The 21,045-nt window shown below is 52.8% G+C and overlaps 1 protein-coding gene across 1 annotated transcript; it reads right to left on the minus strand.

Annotated features, from left to right (window-relative positions):
- Positions 1 to 466: 466 nt before the first annotated feature.
- On the minus strand, positions 467 to 14,046 carry mat2b (methionine adenosyltransferase II, beta). The gene is made up of 7 exons (XM_052013479.1): positions 13,945 to 14,046; positions 11,280 to 11,474; positions 9,435 to 9,549; positions 8,758 to 8,910; positions 7,412 to 7,605; positions 3,587 to 3,700; positions 467 to 2,295 (listed from the first exon to the last, which is right to left on the minus strand). The coding sequence occupies exons 1-7, from the start codon at positions 14,005 to 14,007 to the stop codon at positions 2,125 to 2,127; spliced, it is 1,005 nt and encodes a 334-aa protein (XP_051869439.1). The 5' UTR covers positions 14,008 to 14,046; the 3' UTR covers positions 467 to 2,124.
- Positions 14,047 to 21,045: the final 6,999 nt, after the last annotated feature.

Raw genomic sequence — 21,045 nt, forward strand, 5'->3', positions numbered from 1 at the left:
TCCCTCTACACTATCCCATCACACACTCCCAGGGTCAGACACAGAGTGAAGCTCCCTCTACACTGTCCCGTCACACACTCCCAGGGTCAGACACAGGGTGAGGCTCCCTCCACACCGTCCCATCACGCACTCCCGGGGTCAGACACAGGGTGAGGCTCCCTCCACACCGTCCCATCACACACTCCCGGGGTCAGACACAGAGGGAAGCTCCCTCCGCACTGTCCTGTCACACACTCCCAGGGTCAGACACAGAGGGAAGCTCCCTCTAATGGGAGCAGGGATTTAATGGGACCAATGTCTCTCACAGCAGTACATTCCAGGCCTGGAAGGACAGGTTTGGACCTGGCAGACTGTCCATAACTCGAACCAACAAGAACAGAATCTCTCAGGTTGTTCTCAGCTCCCATCAGGTTGCAAAGCAGGCTGCGGATGGGATGTACGTGACACAGGTAAAGTGAATCACAGCTATAAAACTATTTTTTTATTCAATGTCTGTAAGAAGAGTTGAGAACAGCAGAATAGGTCGTCACAATCAATGTCTCTGAAGTAAACCACAAAACATGTGGACTCTTGTGGGTTCCACAGACAGCAGAGGGAACACAAGCTATGGAGAGGGTCTGGGAATCGATACTGACAGCTGGGAAAATACAAGCCTTCACTTTGCTACAAGCAACAGGGAAATATTTTAAACGGTGAGAAACAGCAAAATGTTGGTGGATCGGGGCTCTGTGCTGGCTCGGAGACCAGGGAGTGAATGGCAGTCAGGCTGACAGGATGTCGAGTGCAAGAGGACGGAAGTGGCAAGAGCCAAACTCGGGAAACCAAACAGCTCCTGTGTCCGTGTCTGAGGAGGACAGCCCTTACTCCGGGCACTGATGCCTGGGGTGGGGAGGGTGTCCCGGAATGGGGGTGTCCTGGGATGAGGGGAGTGTCCGGGGAGGGATGGAGCTCCTGTGTCCGTTTCTGGAAAGGACAGCGTTTACCCTGGGGACCGATGCCTGGGATGGGGGTGTCCTGGGATGAGGGGGGTATCCGGGGAGGGATGGAGCTCCTGTGTCCGTGTCTGGGGAGGACAGCGTTTATTCCGGGAACCGATGCCTGGGATGGGGGTGTCCTGGGATGAGGGGGGTGTCCGGGGAGGGATGGAGCTCCGTGTCTGGGGAGGACAGCGTTTACTCCGGGCACTGATGCCCGGGATTGGGGGGGGGTCCCGGGGAGAGATGGAGTGACAGCCTACAGTTACTGGATGGGAGGCTGGTGCCAGGACTAGACACCAGCTGTCCTGGGCTGAGATGGGGGGGGGTTTTCTTCACCAACCCTTCGAGTGTCCAAACCTTTGGAAGCGGCTGGCCCAGAGGACAGTGGATGGTCAGTCACTGAGTACATTCGAGGACGAGGTAGAGCAGCCACGTTACCGATGGAGCAGTAGGCGCTGGAGGCTCCTAGTTTGTGTGTCTCCTGGAGAGACGAGGCTCACTGTACAACCTCACTGTCGAGCAGGCAGGCACCAGTCGAGGCTCAGGCTCACCGGGAACACTTAAGCTGATGACTTACTGGTTTAGGGCTGGAAAGGGAGAGAAACCATAAAGCACCAATTCCCTCCTCTCGTCAGGTCAGATGCTTTGTACCTGTTGCAGTGTGGACAGAGCTGGGGATTCGAAGCGAGGTCAGTGTGTGGTCTACACGGCAGAGAGAAGCAGTGAGGCGGACAGGAGCAGTGATCACCACCTGAACCAGCCACTGCCGAAACCACTTCTCTTTCACTGGAGGAGTCAGAGAGGGCTGGATAAATCATCACATCCCCTTGAATGGAATGTGTGCAGAAACACAGGCTTCCAGGCATACACAGACAAGACTACAAAGCAGGGAAGGAGAACAATTCAAAGGGTGCACACATTTGCTGTGGAGTTTACCCAGACAAGAGGTATGAATAAACCCCGGTGTGCAAGGATGTGATGGCAGAGAGCGCTCTGGATCAGCCTCCAGTGTGGGAGGTTGGGGGTGAGGTGTAACCAAAACCCTCCAAACCCTTTGTGCTTTAACGTGGAATCTCCCCTCCTGCAGCAGCCTCCCTCACCACCCCCCACCCCCACCCCGTCCCAAGCACCGACCCAATTCACCACGTCAGTGAAACAATGTCTGCAGTAACTGCTTATCACGGAGGAAGGGCCAAAGGCAGCTCTTCACCCCCTGCCGGAACGGGGTCCTCTGTCCAATCCCCATCCTCTCCAGACGCGAGCAGTCGAGGCGGGCGTCTCGTGGTCGCATCACACCCGTGGTAGGGGCCTCCATCACCTGGAGGGGACAGAGAGATCAATGGCCATTCCACAGCAACCCACGACCTGTATTACCTCAGCACTGGACACACAGCGGCTCAGCAGAGGATAAACACTTGCTGGGGCCGGACGGAGGGGCTACCGTGGTGGTGGGGGTGGAGAGGGGGGCATATCCACTGTGCCCCTCCCTCCTGCCCCCCTACAGCCCCTCACCTCCCCAAACAATTCATGTTCAGGATGTCGGACAAGTGACAACTACAAAACTTCCTTAAACATTTGAACATTCCCCCGCCCCACTCCAAATCACATACCATCCCGACTTGGGAGACCAATCGTCACTGAAACCCCCTCCCCACCCCCGCCGTGGGAGCCCCTTACCCCACCCCTGCCGCGGGGAGCCCCCCCACCCCCGCCGCGGGGAGCCCTTTACCCCACCCCCGCCGCGGGGAGCCCCTCCCCCATGTTCCAGGCACCCACCACTCTGATTAAAAAAAGCTTGCCTCATAAATCTCCTTTAAACTTTCCCCCTCTCACCTTAAACCTGTGCCCTCTGGGGTTTGACATTCCCACCCTGGGGAAAAGACTCCAACCGTCTATCTATGCCTCTCATCATTTTTATAAACCTCCATCGGGTCTCCCCTCAGCCTCTGCCGCTCCAGAGAAAACAACCCAAGTTTGTCCAACCGCTGCTTATAGCCCATGCCCTCTAATCCAGGCAGCATCCTGGTGAACCCCTCCTGCACCCTCTCCACACCCTTCCTGCGATGGGGTGACCAGAAGTGTGCACTCTGCTGGTCCTGTGGGAGGTGTTGGGCAGAGGAGGAGTGCTGAGTCAGCAGAGGGGTTTGCTGTCTATAGAATGATATATTAAACTGTGAATGTAAAGGCCATGGTTTGGAATTGACCTGATCAATAATTATCCCTCAGTATCAGAAACAAATTAAATTTATATCACCTCAATGATTCCTGCAACACACTACACGATGATGGTAACTACACTTTAACAGCATACCATTTGATTCAGAGGGCTTGTGACAGTCTAAATCTAAAGTGGTGAAAAGCTCTAACGTGGTTCTATGGTACAGGTTGTTAACCGGTGGTGTGATAGTAATATGTTAATTAGCATGGCAGGCTGTTACCGCATCTGTCAACGGGATGTGTCGAGCTCTTTGTTAGTTTAAACTATCAAGAAATACAGGGTTGTACTTCTAAGCTCTGGGAAACACCAGGTCATTAATTCTACAGGAGCCCTCTCCTTGTGCAACTTCATCCCTGCAGGTTAAAACGCCAGACACAATCCACACACTTACTGGTCGTAGGTGGCCCCTGGGAAGTCTGAAGACGTCTGCCATGGTGCAAGCCATCTCGTATTTGGTCATTCTCTCATTCCCAGACCAGTGGAAAACTCCACTGATTGAGGAGTCCTGTTCAGAGGAAATAATTCCAAATGAGGAAAGAGACTGAAGGTAAAGCCGAGAAAAATCCAACCCATTTGCAACAGCTTCATTAACTTGCAATCAACTGTTCTACAAATCCAGTGCAGTACAACTGCACGGCACCTGCAGTAGAGCTAATGATAAACTTAGACACTACACTTTAGGTTATAATTTGTTGTACCATGAAGGTCTGTACAGCAGAAGAGGTGGCGTGGAGTGACAGGTCATTGTCAGCTGACTCTCTTACCTCTGATTTGGAGAGCAATCTCAACACCCCTGGGTTTTTATTAAGCCACTTGCCTGTTTGAGCACAATTTCAGCTACACTCAATAAGCTCAACACCATCCAGGACACAGCAGCCCACTCAGTCGGCACCCCATCCACACCCACTCACTCACTCCACCACCGACACACAGCAGCAGCAGTGTGGACCATCTACAGGACGCACTGCAGCAACTCACCGAGACTCCTCAGGCAGCACCTTCCACACCCACCACCTCTCCCAGCTGGAAGGACAAGGGCAGCAGAAACACGGGGACCACCACCCCCTGGGAGTCGCCCTCCGAGACACACCCCATCCTGACTGGGAAATATCTCGCCGTTCCCTCACCGTCGCTGGGTCAAAGTCCTGGAACTCCCTCCCTAACACCACTGTGGGTGCACCCACACCTCACGGACTGCAGCGGGTCAAGAAGGCAGCTCCCCACCACCTTCTCAGGGCATCTAGGGATGGGCAATTAAATGCTGGCTCAGCCTGTGAAGCCACATCTCTTGGATGAATCAAAAAGTGTAACTCCATTACTCTCGAGGTGAAACCCAGTGCATTGTTCAATTTAAAAATCCTTATTAACTGCATCGTTACTTTCAGTAACCACAACAAATTCTGTTTTTATTCTCCCCACAACGTCCCCCCCAGATTCTACCCCCCCCCCCCCACACATGCTGGGGCACTTTACAGTGACCAGTTAATCTACCAACTCTCACATCTTTGGGATGTGGAAAGAAGAGAGAATGTGCCAACAACGCAGCCAGGGAGAGAATGTGCCAACAACGCAGCCAGGGAGAGAGAATGTGCCAACAACGCAGCCAGGGAGAGAGAATGTGCCAACAACGCAGCCAGGGAGAGAGAATGTGCCAACAACGCAGCCAGGGAGAGAGAATGTGCCAACAACGCAGCCAGGGAGAGAGAATGTGCCAACAACGCAGCCAGGGAGAGAATGTGCCAACAACGCAGCCAGGGAGAGAGAATGTGCCAACAACGCAGCCAGGGAGAGAGAATGTGCCAACCACGCAGCCAGGGAGAGAGAATGTGCCAACAACGCAGCCAGGGAGAGAGAATGTGCCAACAACGCAGCCAGGGAGAGAGAATGTGCCAACAACGCAGCCAGGGAGAGAGAATGTGCCAACAACGCAGCCAGGGAGAGAATGTGCCAACAACGCAGCCAGGGAGAGAATGTGCCAACAACGCAGCCAGGGAGAGAGAATGTGCCAACAACGCAGCCAGGGAGAGAGAATGTGCCAACAACACAGCCAGGGAGAGAGAATGTGCCAACAACGCAGCCAGGGAGAGAATGTGCCAACAACGCAGCCAGGGAGAGAGAATGTGCCAACAACGCAGCCAGAGAGAGAGAATGTGCCAACAACGCAGCCAGAGAGAGAGAATGTGCCAACAACGCAGCCAGGGAGAGAGAATGTGCCAACAACGCAGCCAGGGAGAGAGAATGTGCCAACAACGCAGCCAGGGAGAGAATGTGCCAACAACGCAGCCAGGGAGAGAATGTGCCAACAACGCAGCCAGGGAGAGAGAATGTGCCAACAACGCAGCCAGGGAGAGAATGTGCCAACAACGCAGCCAGGGAGAGAATGTGCCAACAACGCAGCCAGGGAGAGAGAATGTGCCAACAACGCAGCCAGGGAGAGAATGTGCCAACAACGCAGCCAGGGAGAGAGAATGTGCCAACAACGCAGCCAGGGAGAGAATGTGCCAACAACGCAGCCAGGGAGAGAGAATGTGCCAACAACGCAGCCAGGGAGAGAATGTGCCAACAACGCAGCCAGAGAGAGAGAATGTGCCAACAACGCAGCCAGGGAGAGAGAATGTGCCAACAACGCAGCCAGGGAGAGAGAATGTGCCAACAACGCAGCCAGGGAGAGAGAATGTGCCAACAACGCAGCCAGAGAGAGAGAATGTGCCAACAACGCAGCCAGGGAGAGAGAATGTGCCAACAACGCAGCCAGGGAGAGAGAATGTGCCAACAACGCAGCCAGGGAGAGAGAATGTGCCAACAACGCAGCCAGGGAGAGAGAATGTGCCAACAACGCAGCCAGGGAGAGAGAATGTGCCAACAACGCAGCCAGGGAGAGAGAATGTGCCAACAACGCAGCCAGGGAGAGAGAATGTGCCAACAACGCAGCCAGGGAGAGAGAATGTGCCAACAACGCAGCCAGGGAGAGAGAATGTGCCAACAACGCAGCCAGGGAGAGAGAATGTGCCAACAACTGAACAAGACATCGATGAGTCTGCATTTGGAAACCTGTGGAGCTCTGGTCACCGAACTACAGCAAGGATGTCATTAACCGGAAAAGGTGCAGGGAAGATCCACCAGGATGTTGCCGGGACTGGAGGGCTTGAGTTATAAGGAGAGACTGGACAGGCTGGGGCTGTTTTGCCTGGACTGAAGGAGGCTGAGGAGTGACCTTATAGAGGTTGATAAAATCATGAGGGGCATCGATAAGGTGAATGGTCACTGTCTCTCCCAGGGAGGGGAGTCTAAAACAACAGGGCACAGGTTTAAGGTGAGAGGGGAGAGATTTTAAGGGGACCCAAGGGGCAATTTTTCGACATAGAAGGTGGTGGGTATGTGGAACCAGCTGCCAGAGGAAGTGGTAGAGGTGGGTACACTTGAACAAGTACATTGGATAGTGAAGGTTAGAGGGATGTGGGGCAACACAGGCAAATAGGATCAGTTCAGGCATCTTGGTCAGCACATAGGAGTTGGACCGAGGAGCCTGTTTCTGTGCTCGACGCCTCCAAAACTCCACACAGGCAGCTCCCGGGATCAGGAATGAACCCGGTTCTATGGCAGTGAGGTGGCAGCCCTACCAGCTGCTCCTCCCTACCACTGACTCACTGCTGATCTACACCCTCTCTGCCCCTCCCCTCCCCCTACATATTGAACCTTGTTTCTACCTTTTCCCAGTTCTCTCTTCACAGATGCTGCCTGACCCGCTGAGGACACTGATTCAACATCTCTGCAAAAACACGTCGCTGAGGTGGACACAGGGCAGACGGGCAAGGGGCGGACAGGAGCCGGGCGAGGGGCAGGAGCCAAGTGGGGGGGCGAACCAGGTGGTAGGGGTGGGGGGGGAGCCAGGTGAGGGGGCAGGCAGGCAGGAGCCGGGTGGGGGGGAGCCAAGTGGGAGGAGCAGGAGCTGGGTGGACAGGTGCCGGGTGGGGCGGGCGGGAGCTGGGCGAGGAGTGGGTGGACAGGAGCCAGGCGGGCGGGGGGGCCGGCAGGAGCCGGGCAGAGCGGGTGGACGGGAGCCGGGTTGGGGGGGGACGGGGGACGGGCAGGAGCTGGGCGAGGGGACGGGAGCCAGGTTGGGGGAGGACGGGGGACGGGCAGGAGCTGGGCGAGGGGACGGGAGCCAGGTGGGGGGGGGGGGGGGGGAGCCAGGCGCCGTGTGCAGTACACTCACCTGCAGCCTGCTTTCTGCCAGCTGCCTGCACACTCTAGCCACGTCAGCCACATGTGTGGGGAACCGCTGCTGCCAGTGGTCCACGTTAGCCAATCGCTCTGGGCACTGAACGCTCCCAAAGATGACAGAGACCGCGCTTTCCTCCAGCTCCTCTATTGGACCATAGAGGATGGGAACACGGAGCACTGCAGCGCCTGGGATCCAGAGAACAGCAAGGCTGAACACCCCTGCACCATGAACAACATCCCCCACCACCGCCCACACCCCCTGCACCACTCACACGCTGTCCCCCAACCCCAAACACCGCTCACACCTCCCCCCATCCCACTGACACTGCCCACACCCCCCTGCACCACCTACACGCTGTCCCCCAACCCCAAACACTGCTCACACCTCCCCCCATCCCACTGACACTGCCCACACCCCCTGCACTGCCCACACGCTGTCCCCCAACCCCAAACACCACTCACACCTCCCCCACACTGAGCAGCAGTCACCCTGCACCACACCATAGTGAAAATGCCCCCGTACCACACACAAACGGTACCCACGACCCAGCCACCCACAGGTACAGTAAACACCCCGTCACTACTGATCAGCCCCAGCCACAGCGGAAGTTGTGCACACTCCTGTGTGAACAGCGAACCCACACCTTACACGGCAGTCAGCCCCCAGCCCCAATCACATGCGGCAAATACCCCAGACCCATCCCTCATGCAGGTAATCCCCACCCTCTCCTTAACTGAAAGACTCACCACACCCACCCCAGAAATTGCAGTCCAAACCAATCACACCCCACAACCCCAACTCTGCACCAAGGGCAAAGCCAGGCAATTCCACCCATGCCACAGAGCGCACAGACACGCCAGGATGGGTGTGGGGGCACGGACAATGTCAGTGATAGTTCTAGGACCAAGCCCACACACCCATCCTAACACAGTACAGTGCGCGGGGACGTGTGGGGGCACGGACAATGTCAGTCATGGTTCTGGGACCATGCCCACACACCCATCCTCACACAGTACAGCTCGTGGTTGAAATCTGTGGCTTATGTTTTGTAAATGCCATCTGATGCTGTCAATTATTCACTTTAGATATTACTTTAGATTATAAAACATCTGAGGAGCCCAGGAAAGGCTGTTTGATGGAGGCAGGTGACAGATTCAGCCATGCTAACTGAATGCAGCAATAACCCCAGGGAGTAAAGGCCCCTCCCATTCTCATCCACCCACAAGGGGACAGTTACGTTACCCCAATCCCCCCCAACTCCACCCCAGCCCTCCTCAGCATCAGGACCCTGATGCCAACCACACACATTGCCCAAGGTGGCTCAATTCCTGCCTCACCAGGGTGCTTGTGTAAAACCTGCCTCTCCCCTTCCAGCTTGCTTTCCCCGTACAGGTTGAGGGGGTTAGGAGTGTCGCTCTCTCGATAAGGAGGGTTTGTTCCATCGAAAATATAATCTGTACTCAAGTATATCATGAAGGCTCCGACCTCAGCTGTAGGGAGCAAAGAAGGGCTGTAATTAGTTGAAGTAATGACAATTATTTGCAACTAATAAGTTATGCTCAACTCACTTCAGCAACATTTGGCTTGGTTTCCCAGGACGTTGTGCACCATGACCCCTAGCCCTCTGCTGACATCTCTCCCCCACCCTCTTCATTCTCAATCCTGATGCAGGGTTTTGATCTGAAACAATTCCTCCCCCCCACCCCCCCCCCCCCCCCCACAGGTGCTGCTCGACTCGCTGAGTTCCTCCAGCAGATCGTTTGCTGCTCCAGGTTCCAGCGGCGGCAGCCTGTGTCTCCAGTGTAATCCCTAACGTCCTGGACCTATGTCTCGACCCAGTAAGCCTCCAGTCCCACATTGCACTTCGCATTGCCCTCTGCAGTTGGCCCAGTTGACATTAAACCTGTCAGCCACTGCTCAAACAGCAGCACACCGGCACCTCTGAAGGTGAGGGACGGGCAGAACGAGTTGCACAGGCAGCAAGAGCATTCGAGGCCACAAGGAGCTTTAGTACCTGACTCCTTGGCTATGCATCCGGAGGTGTTCACGTTCAGCTGCCTGGTGTAATCAGGTTGATTCTGCACCACATCAGGTCTGCGCTCTGCCGCACAGTGAACGACAGCGTGTGGCTGTAACAGGATGAACACAAGAGGTGCATCAGTTTCCAGACTACCACCGGTATTGTTGCTGACGGTGTTCCTACAGATTTAACAGCAGAACTCGATTTTATTCTTCAGGGAAAGCATTCAGGATACTTGCCTCCATTAGCCGAGGCAGAAAATACAAGAGCAGGGACATTATGATACAACCTTAAGATGCATTGGTTGCGTCACGGGTGCAGTACCACGTAGAGATTTGGTGGCCATACCACAGAAAGATGACTATACTGGAGTGCAGAGGATGTTCATGGACGGAGCGTTTCAGTTATGCAGAGAGACTGGATAGATTTGGTTTGTGTTCCTTGGAGTAGAGGCGGCTGAGGGGGGACCTGACAGAATTACATGGGGCTAGTAGGAAACTTTTCCTCACAGCAGAGCGATCCAAAACCAGAGGACACAGGTTTAGGGAAAGAGGTTCAGAGGGAATACAAGGAAGAAATTTTTCAGCCAGAGTGTGTTTGGAATCTGGAACGCACAGCCTGAGGGGCTGGTGGAGGCAGAGACTCTCACAGCATTTAAGTATCATCTAGATGAGCACTTGAACCACCAAGCAATATAAGGCTACAGACCAAGTGCTGACAAATTGAATTAAAGCAGATGGCACTCAGTCAGCATGGACACGATGGGCTGAAGGGCCTGCTTTGGTGCACTATCACAATAACTGAGGCAGATGGAACAAGTGAACTTGTACTTGTTAGTCAGAGGTCAGCAAGTTGGGAGGCAGAGGGGAATCCCTGGAAGAGGACCAGAGGGAACTGGATGAAGCAGCCGTCATCAACCCAATGGCTTTTCACAAGGAAGATGCAACTTTTAGTTGACGGAAAAGCAAATGGTGTGTCTGCAATCCAGAGTGGGCTGTGGAAGCCCAAGGGATTCACAACCAGACCCTTCCATCCCATCATCTTTGCCACACTGTGCCAAGGGAAATACAACTCTCAAACACTGCAATGTGTATTCTGTTTCACACAGTCCTGGGGTAGGGTCAGCACAAGTCAGACACAGAGTGAAGCTCCCTCTACACCGTCCCATCACACACTCCCGGGGTCAGACACAGAGTGAAGCTCCCTCCACACCGTCCCATCACACACTCCCAGGGTCAGACAGAGTGAAGCTCCCTCCACACCGTCCCATCACACACTCCCAGGGTCAGACAGAGTGAAGTTCCCTCTACACTGTTCCATCACACACTGCTAGACGAATTGGCTTTTAGATGAAACATTGAAGTCTTCCCTTCCCTTCGGATGGGGAAAGATCCTATTGCTTTGTTTGAGAATGCAGGGAGGTTCACCCTTCACGTGACAAATGACCTCAGCACTGCCATGGTGTTTTGGTGCCATGGTGGGAGCTTCCTGTGGCTGTTCTTTTTTCCACTTTACAACTGTATCTGAAGGGATGTCAAGGTTCTGTAGAAACTCTCTCCAGTTCCACGTACATTCCCCGGTCACTGGCCAACAGCTCTGCTGGAGTGAGCCCATTTCACACACACCCCAGCTGCTGACTTGCACGGGTATCGTTCTGTGCGAGGTCACAGGGTGATTGACCCATGCCCCCAGCAAGCTGCTCTCCCCCGTAAGAGTCAGCACCCCCTCCAAACTGTTCATCCACCTCTTTCCCTCTCCCAAGCCCACACCACAGAACCTGACCCTTCCCCACACCCAATTGCTCAGTCCAGCTGTCAGTAGATCGTTGAGGTTCAACACCTTAACCTCCTGGATGATCCTCCGCACTGCCCCGGGGTCCAGCAGGTTCACTTTTTCAAAATTGGGCCGCGCCCTCCTGTAACCACAGCCCACCGCATCCCAGCTGTTTTCCAGAAACTCCTTATATACCGCTCGGCCCAGCAGTCCAGTTGCCCCAGTGACCAGCACACGTCTGTCAGGCACATGAACATCCTTCTGTGAACAAAAGTGCAAAGATGAGTCTTGTTGCAAACCCTGGGCAGGTGCACTGTCACCAGCACCAAGACCCCTCCCTGGTGAGGTCCACTTTCCAACGTACCAAGGCCGTGAGGGAGTGCACAGATCCCGAACAGTGAATATCCGCAAAATCTACAGTCTCGCTGAGTTCCACCAGGAGTTTGTCCATTACTCCAGGTTCCACTATCTGCAGTCTCGTGTCTCAAGTCTACAGCTTGATTGTACTGGAATCCAAAATCGTAACAGCTTCTCCTACGACCCAAACAGCCCAACAGGAGTATGATGGGATACTCGCCACAGAGGACGAGTGCAGCACCAACAACTCTTCATTTCCTGCACCAGCACTAGAACATTCTCAGCTGCTGAAGGATGCTCAGTGTGACTGTCAGATCCCAGCAGCTGACACAAGCTCACCTTGAACCAATTAGTTAAAGCTGGATATAGGTTCCAATGGCGGGGCACATGTGATAGCATACCAGTATCTGTGGGCTCTGTGGCTGTGAGAAAACTGGTTAGCGCCCTTCTAATACAGAGACTACTCTTCTAATGTGCTTCATTGATGTAGACAGTGAGATTGTGAAAAGCACCCTTGAAAAGTATAGATCTGGAGGGCAATACCTGGCTTTCTATATCAGAGCTTTGGGGCGTACAGTGACCTCCCAGCAGCGTTAACAGAAGGCGTGGGAGCGGAGATATTTACAGAGTGGTGGGTGCCTGGAACGCACTGCCAAGGAGGTAGTGGAAGCAGACACAACAGTGGCTTTTAAGAGGCATTTAGACACGCCCTCGAACAAGCAGGGACTGAAGGGATATGGATCACGTGCAGGCAGATAGGTTTAGTTTTATTTGGTATCATGGTTGGCACAGACAACACCAAAGCGTCTGTTCCTGTGTGGTACTGTTCTGTGTAGCCACTGTGCATCTGGATGGATGGAATCCACACTGTGATTCAGGGACCAGCCACTGTAAGGAAGTGGCTGAGGGAGACCCGGGTGAGGATTTCTTTCACGAGGACAGCAGAGAGACCCCTCTCTAGCTACAATCAAATGGCTTCTTTCTTGTGGTTGGTCAAGATCGCCGAGGTCCCCAGAACATCCTCTTCTTCCCAACTGTAGACAATGAGGTTGCAGTTGATTACTAAAGCTCATCGCCATATTTTAGAACTTTAGCAGGGATACCAACTACTCCCAAGGCTTTTTAGTTGGGAAGTCCCCCTTTTCATGCGTCCAATCAGGAGTAGGGTCAGGACTGGGTGAAGTAGGCTGTTGGGGTTGGACCACTCCAATCAAGGTCAGAGTTACAGTGGAGGAGGTCTTCAAGGTGTTCCTTACAGCAGGTGCTGACTGCCTCTCTACCTCTGTTGTTTACTCCTGTTCCTGCCTCTCAATGGGGTCAGGTTATTTAGGCAACAGATGGATTAAACAGCACTATGAACTGTGCACGTTGTGGCTGTTGAGAGTTGTAGACTGTGTTTACCTTCCGTTCACGGGTATTCTACTGGACCTGCTGCTTCAGGGGCCTCTGGACCTTCACAGTGCCCCAACTCCCAGGTAAAGCATGGACTTTTACAACTTCACTTAAGTCTGACTTCAACAATTGTGGAACATCCTCCTCAAATTCAGCTGCTCAGAGAAACTGGTCTCCAGTTTACATTTATTTCACGTTAGTTTGCAAACCATGAATTAACCAACAGGTCTACCGTTAGAGCTGACACACCTTTGGTCAGATCCCCGTGTAAGGAGCACCCCCCGCCCCCCTGTCATTTACCTCCTGCCCCCCCCGTCACTCACTATCTGCGGGAGGACCCCGGGGAGACACCGGTCCCATCACAACCGGAGGTGAACGGTGATGGTCATGGTAGGGGAGCGCCTCCCCTCCCGCAGCGCGGCGCTCCCTCAACACCGCCCCTCCCACAGCGGCGCTCCCTCAACACCGCCCTCCCACGGCGGCGCGGCGCTCCCTCAGCACCGCCCCTCCCGCAGCGCGGCGCTCCCTCAGCACCGCCCCTCCCGCGGCGGCGCTCCCTCAGCACCGCCCCTCCCGCGGCGGCGCTCCCTCAGCACCGCCCCTCCCGCAGCGCGGCGCTCCCTCAGCACCGCCCCTCCCGCGGCGGCGCTCCCTCAGCACCGCCCCTCCCGCGGCGGCGCTCCCTCAGCACCGCCCCTCCCGCGGCGGCGCTCCCTCAGCACCGCCCCTCCCGCAGCGCGGCGCTCCCTCAGCACCGCCCCTCCCGCAGCGCGGCGCTCCCTCAGCACCGCCCCTCCCGCGGCGGCGCTCCCTCAGCACCGCCCCTCCCGCGCCGGCGCTCCCTCAGAGGGATCTCCGCTGGGCCGGGCCGGGCCGGGGCGGGGCGGGCGGCGGGCTCCGGCGCTGTGGGGTGGGGTGGGGTGGGGGCCGGGGCCCGGGGGCAGGGGCGGGGGCGGGGGCCGGGGTCCCGCCGCCCGCTCACCTCCAGCAGCCGCACGGAGCCCGGGCTGAAGTGGATCATCAACTCCTTCTCCTTGCCCACCATGGCCGAGCGCCGCTGCTCCGCCCGCCCCTTCCGCCCTGATTGACGTCTCGGCCGCCTATAGGACAACGGCCTTTCCGCGCTGGAGCTGGTTGAGTGACGTCCCTCATGACCAATCAATCACAAGTCTTGCCGGCCGCGTATTCCTATTCGCCAATGAGCGCCATTTTCTTCACCTTGTTGATAAGTGCACCAATCACATTGGCGGATACCCGAAGATCCCGCCTTCTGATCTCACGTACCTCTTCACCTGCCTCCGCCCACATGATGAGTGACAAGGCGTCTCACCAATCACCTACCCACATTGCAGCCCCTCCCCATCGACGGAGGGCAACAGAGCCTTTGCTCTCCAATTGATGGCCATCAATGTAGTGCCGTGGATTCAATGAGTGGAGGGGCGGGCTGAGCGAGGGCTGGCAGCTGATTGGTGGAACCAGATGATGGACAGTTGGGGATCCAGCACGGACCCAGGCCCTTCGGCCCACGTCATCCATTCTGACCAAGGTGCCCATCCACACTCGGCTCATTTGCCTGCATCTGGCCCACATCACCCTCCTAGCCAATGCACTGCTGGCCAGGGTGCTGGAGCCTGGGTTGCTGACGGCATTTAAGGAGCGATTATTGGTATCGGTTTATTATTGTCACTTTGTACCGAGGTCAATTCATTACACAGTGCAGTTACATTGAGTTAGTACAGAGTGCATTGATGTAGTACAAGTAAAAACAATAACAGTACAGAGTAAAGTGTCACAGCTACAGAGAAAGTGCAGTGCAATAAGGTGCAAGGTCACAACAAGGTAGATCGTGAGGTCAGAGTCCATCTCATTGTATAAGGGAACCATTCAATAGTCTTATCACAGTGGGGTAGAAGCTGTCCTTAAGTCTGGTGGTACATGCCCTCAGGTTCCTGTATCTTCTACCCAATGGAAGAGGAGAGAAGAGAGAATGTCCCGGGTGGGTGGGGTCTTTGATTATGCTGGCTGCTACACCAAGACAACGAGAGGTAAAGACAAGAGTCCAAGGAGGGGAGGCTGGTTTCCGTGATGTGCTGGGCTGTGTCCACAACTCTCTGCAGCTTCTTGCGGTCCTGGGCAGAGCAGTTGCCGTACCAAGCCGTGATACATCCAGATAGGATGCTTTCTACGGTGCATTGGTAAAAGTTGGTGAGAGTCAAAGGGGACAAAGCAAATTTAGATCAGCAATTTAGCAATGATTCAGGAACAGCTTTTTCCCCTCCACCGTCAGATTTCTGAATCTGAACCCAGGGACATTACCTTGTTATTGTTTTGTTTGCACTATTTTGTGTCTGCACTGTACTGCTGCAGCAGTACAACACATTTCATGACACAAGTCAGTGATAATAAACCTGGTTCAGACATAGAAGGCCACAGGACTAATGTTGTAGAGCTATACAGCACCAAAACAGGCCCTTCAGCCCAACTGGTCCATACCAACCAAGGTGCCTACCTGAGGTAGTCACATTTGCCTAATATCCCTCAAAGCCTTTTCTATCCATGTACTTATCTAGAGACACGAAAGATCCTGCAGATAACAGAATCTGGAGGAACACACAAAATGCTGGATGAACTCAGCAGGTCAGGCAGCACCTGTGAAGGGATCTGCCTGACCTGCTGAGTTCCTGAACCAATACCTGCTCTACAATACTTATCCAAATGTCTTCTAAACATTGTAATTCAACCATTTCCTCTAGCAGCTCATTCCATATGCCCACCACCCTCTGCACGGAGAAGTCGAATTTCAGGACCCCTTTAAATCTTTCCTCTCACCTTAAATCTGTGCCCTCTAGTTCCACTGCAGGGTCCCTACCCAAATTGTTGACAACTCTATCCCCCTCCCCCAACAGATACTGCTTGATATGCTGAGTTCCTTGTTTATTGGCCCAGATTACAGCATCTGCAATCTCTTGTATCTGCTCTAGTTTTAGACTCCCCTACCAGAGGAGAAAGATTGTAACTATCCACCCTGTGCCACTCATAACAGGAAAGGTAAAGAAATGGAGAAGAAACCCCAGCAGTGATAGGCAGAAGGAACCAGGAGGGTGAGGAGTATTTGTAACATTATGAGGGGGTATAGGAAAGATGAACAAAGGGAGAGAGACGAAGGGTGGGCCAGTCGGAGTGGGAAAGAAACAAGGAGGGTTACCTACTGAATTGTAGATTACCCAGGCAGAACATGTGGTGATATTCTTCTAGTTTGTGTTTGGCCTCAACCTGGCAGAGGGCTGACAGGTCAGTGTGGAAATGGGAAGGGAGTTGAAGTGTGCAAGCAGGAGCTCAGGATGGCCGTTGTGGAGAGCACAACTGGTCTGTAAAATGATCAAGTCTAGGTTTGGTCTCACTGATGGAGAGGAGACCACAGTGCAAGCACCGAATGCAGGTTTGAAGAGGTGCATGAGAATCTCTACCTCGCCTGGAAGCGCTGAGGTGGTGAGGAAGGTGAAGGGACAAGCGTTTCCCTACAACTGTTGAGGTGGAAGTGCCAGGAGACAGAATGAGCAGACCAGGGAGTCACGGAGAGAGTGCTCCTGTGGAAAGACTTGGGGGTTTTTTTTGGGGGGGGGGGGGGCAGGGGGTGGAGCTAATTCAGCTCCTACAGGGACAGCAGTCTGAGGGGCTGCCATCCCCATAGAGGCCTTTCGGCCACTCAAGCCATCTAGCATTCAATTGCTGAGCATGACATGGGGAGAGATACAACCATTGTTTTGATCAAGGAGCCTTCAACAACATGACAAATGGGTGATAAGGAAGCAAAACTGGTTGTCAGTGGCATTTAGAAGAATGAGAGTTGATCATATTGACACACAAGACTCTGAAGGGACTGTAAGGTGGGTACTGAGGATACTTCCCTGAGTGGGAGCATCAACGAAGAGGCATATACTGTGGTTTGGGAGAATTTCATGAAGAATTTTTTCTGAGTGGTCATGCATTGGATTTCTCAAGCCACAAAGCACAGAAACAGGTTCTTCAGCCCACTGTGTCCATGCCAACCATCATGTACCCATCTACACTAATGCCACTTACCAACACTTTGTCTGTAGTGTACATCTTGGCAATTCAACTGCTCCTCCAGATGCTTCTTCAATGTTGTAAGAGTTTTTGCCTCCACTACTCTCTCAGGAAGTGCGCCAGATTGCAACTGCCCTCTCTACTGCAGGAGCTGTGGAGGCAGAGTCACTGATCACCACAGAAGACCGCAGCACCAGTGGTGAGGACTGGGAAGGTCTGGTCAAGGGAGGCAGAGGAGCATTTACAGGACTGCTTTGAGTCGGTGGACTGGACCATATTCAGGGATTCATTGGCAGATCTAAATGAATATGCCACGGCCATCACCGACCTGTGTAGATGAGGGTAGCCTTTGAAAACAGAATCTTCCCAAACCAGAAGGCCTGGATGAACCAGGAGATTCACAGTCTGCTGAGGGCTAGATATATGGCATTCAAGACCGGCAATCCAGAACTGTACAAGAAGTCCAGGTACGACTGACAGAAGGCCATCGTGAGAGCGAAAAGGCAATTCCGTGTGAAGTTAGAGACACAATCGGATGCACGACAGCTATGGCAGGGACTGCATGCCATTACTTCCTACAATGCAAAACCTAACAGCATAATTGGCAGCAATGCTTCACTCCCCAATGAGCTCAATGCCTTTAATGCACAGTTTAAAAGGGAAAATAACACTACACCTGTGTGAATCCCCACAGCATGTCAACCCTGTGATCTGTCTCAGACACTGACGTCACAACATCCTTCAAGAGGGTGAACCCTCGCAAGGCGTCAGGCCTCGATGGTGTACCTGGCAGGGTATTGAAATTCTGTGCCAACCAACTGGCTGGAGTGTTCAAGGACATCTTCAACCTCTCATTGCTGCAGTCAGAGGTTCCCACCTGCTTCAAAAGGGGCAACCAATCAATCAAGAGCAGAGTGAGCTGCCTCAATGACTGTTACCTGGTAGTACCCACATCTACTCGAAGTGCCTTGAGAGGTTGGTCATAGAACACCACAGCATGGTACAGGCTCTTCAGCCCACAATATTTTATCCTGCTCTAAGATCTATCTAACCCTTCCCTCCCACATAAACACGAATGATAGAAAAATAGGGGGCTATCTAAGAGTCTCTTAAATGTCCCTAATGTATCTGCCCCCACAACCTTTGCCGGCAGTGCATTCCACGCACCCACCACTCTCTGTGTAAAAAAAAAACTTACCCCTGACATCCCCCTTATACCTTCCTCCTATCACCTTAAAATTATGTCCCCTCATGTTAGCCATTGTCACCCTGGGAAAAAGTCTCTGACTGTCCACTCGATCTATGCTTCTTATCTTGTACACCTCTATCAAGTCACCTCTCATCCTCCTCCTCTCCATAGAGGATAGCCTAGCTCTCTCTCTCTCTCAGCCTACCCTCATAAGACATGCTCTCCAATCCAGGCAGCATCCTGGTAAATCTCCTCTGCACCCTCTAAAGCTTCCAAATCCTTAGGGTTAGTACCCAGTAGTACATAAACATCCAGTGTAAATGCCAGAATGAACAGACCCCTTTACAAACTATCCATCCACCTGCCCCATCAAGAACCTCCCATTCCATCAGTGGCAGAGGCTGTAGATCCAATATTGTCCTCATCACCCACAAAGCAGCAGTGAAAGCAAGTCATTCTCGATCCTGAGGGTCAGCCCAAAATAAAACTGGAAAGCAGAGAGATAGAGCAGCACCAACCATTGAATCAGTTTGAGGAGTTTTCAATTCATCCAAAGCAAGGGGCAACTCTCGATTTCAAAGCAATATTTGACCAAGTGCAGCATCAGGCAGTCCTGGTAAAACTGAAGTCAATGGGCATCAAGGGCAAAACAACCGAATGGCTGGAGTCAACTTTGCAGAAAAGGAAGATGTCAAATCAGCCCAGCCCATCACTGCAGCAGTTCCTCAGGGCAGTGACCAGCCCAGCCCATCACTGCAGCAGTTCCTCAGGGCAGTGACCAGCCCAGCCCATCACTGCAGCAGTTCCTCAGGGCAGTGATTTGGGCTCAACCATCTTCAGCTGCTTCAGTGACCACCCCCACACATTCAAAAATGGGGATATTTGTTGTTGATTGGTCCACATTGATTCCATTCACAGTTCCTCAACATTAGTCATCCATGGTTTATGCAGCAAAACATTTAGGGACGGGCTAATACACGTCAAGCTGCATTTGCACTTAAGTACCAGGCAATGGTCATCTCCAATAAATCACCACTGAAGCTTTACATTCAATAGTACGGCTATTGCAGTATTCCACCTACATTGAGGCAGCGGGGATTTACACCATTGACCAGAAACTCAGTCGCAGCAGCTACACAAACAGGTCAAAGCTGGGTAAACTGCAGCCAGTGACTCATTCCTGACGATCTAAAGCCTTTCCACCATCCACAAGTCCCAAGTCAGGAATATGATGTCAGGCTCTCTACATGTCTGGACGAAAGCAGCTCCAGCTCGAGTATAGCACTATCCAGGATGAAACGAGACCATTTACCACCCTAACCATCCATTCCCTCACCATCACTGTACCATCTACAAGATGCACCGCTGTTACTCACCCAGCATCATGATTATGGGGACCCCCACCATTTGCACGTTCCCCAAATCATGCACCATCCTGGCTCAAATGTAATTGCCATTCTTTCACTGTCACTGTGTCCAAATTCTAGAAATCCTTAACAGTACTGGGAGCACCTTCACCAGGCAGCAGCTCATCTCCCATCTTCAAAGGCAATAAATGCCAGCCTTGCCATGATGCCCAGATTCCAATATAGTTATTTTCAAACACTCCTGCAGGGGCCCAATTCAATTCCCACAGTTCAGGGTACACTATCCATTGAAAATTCCAGCCATCAACCTAATCTAACAGCACTTACCAGAATCAACCTGCAGATTGTCACCATGTAGGCAAAGTTCAGGTCCTGGAGTACACAGAATATAATGAATCTGAGAGAGGATGCTATTGATGGTGTTGTGATTCTTAAAGATGGCCGTATTGAACCAGAGAATGTGCCCACCACATTGTGCAGGACCCTACAGGCTTTGCACAGAATGACATGGGTGGATAGATCAGAACTTCTGCTGTCTGTGGCAAAAGATTTGGAATGAATTGTAGGAGCAGCAGTCAGTGTTTGTAATGAGAAGTCGAATGAATATAGAGACAAATGACATTTGCTGTAGACTCATGGTCCAGATGGAGATTTAGCATTCTCCAGTTCTGCACATACATGATCCTTGAGGATGAGGAGCAGTATTCAAAAACTAAACACTCCAGCTCCAGGAAATCTCAAATACAAACATTAAATGCTAGGAGATGCACAGCCAAGGCATTCAATCAGTAGTTCTATGAAGATTATCAGCCTGAAACTTTACATTGTTCTCTCTGCATATGATGCCTGATTTGCTGGGAAAGTATTCCCCCCAGTGATACATCTCCACCAACCACCAGAAATCCTTGCAGCTCTCCTCTACTAAAAACTCGCACCCAACCATCCCACAACCCCAAATCAATGCTACATCTTGTGGTTTTGTTTGGACTTGATCCTGACCCAGCTGAGAGTGTGAACCAGGCTTGAGACTCTGCACTGCCTCAAATGGTGGGAGAGACAGATTTATTTGCAACTTTGAAGACAGGAATTTGATCAATATCTGAAAGAACAAGGGTCAGGGGAAGGGTAAGTGGGGTTGGAATGAGACAAAGTGTGCATTTCAGTTCTGGGGCCAAATGGTACCTGTGCTGTTACCATTACCTGCTTAGAGCCATAGCATCACTCCCACACCTAAAGGATACATAGGCAGTGCAGACTTTTAAAAACAGGCAGAACTGGTCAGGTGTCCAGTCTAGTGCCCATCTTTCTACAGAACCTGAAAAAGACAAAATGATCAATCTCTATGCTCTTACCCCATCTTTACCCCAGTTTCACTGATACCTACATGAGACTGTTGATTATCCAACATTTGTCCAGAACGTACACCGGGACAAAAAAACTCCATCTGAAATGGACAATC

This window comes from Pristis pectinata, chromosome 4 (genome assembly GCF_009764475.1).
Source record: "Pristis pectinata isolate sPriPec2 chromosome 4, sPriPec2.1.pri, whole genome shotgun sequence".
In the NCBI taxonomy this organism is placed as follows: Eukaryota; Metazoa; Chordata; class Chondrichthyes; order Rhinopristiformes; family Pristidae; genus Pristis; species Pristis pectinata.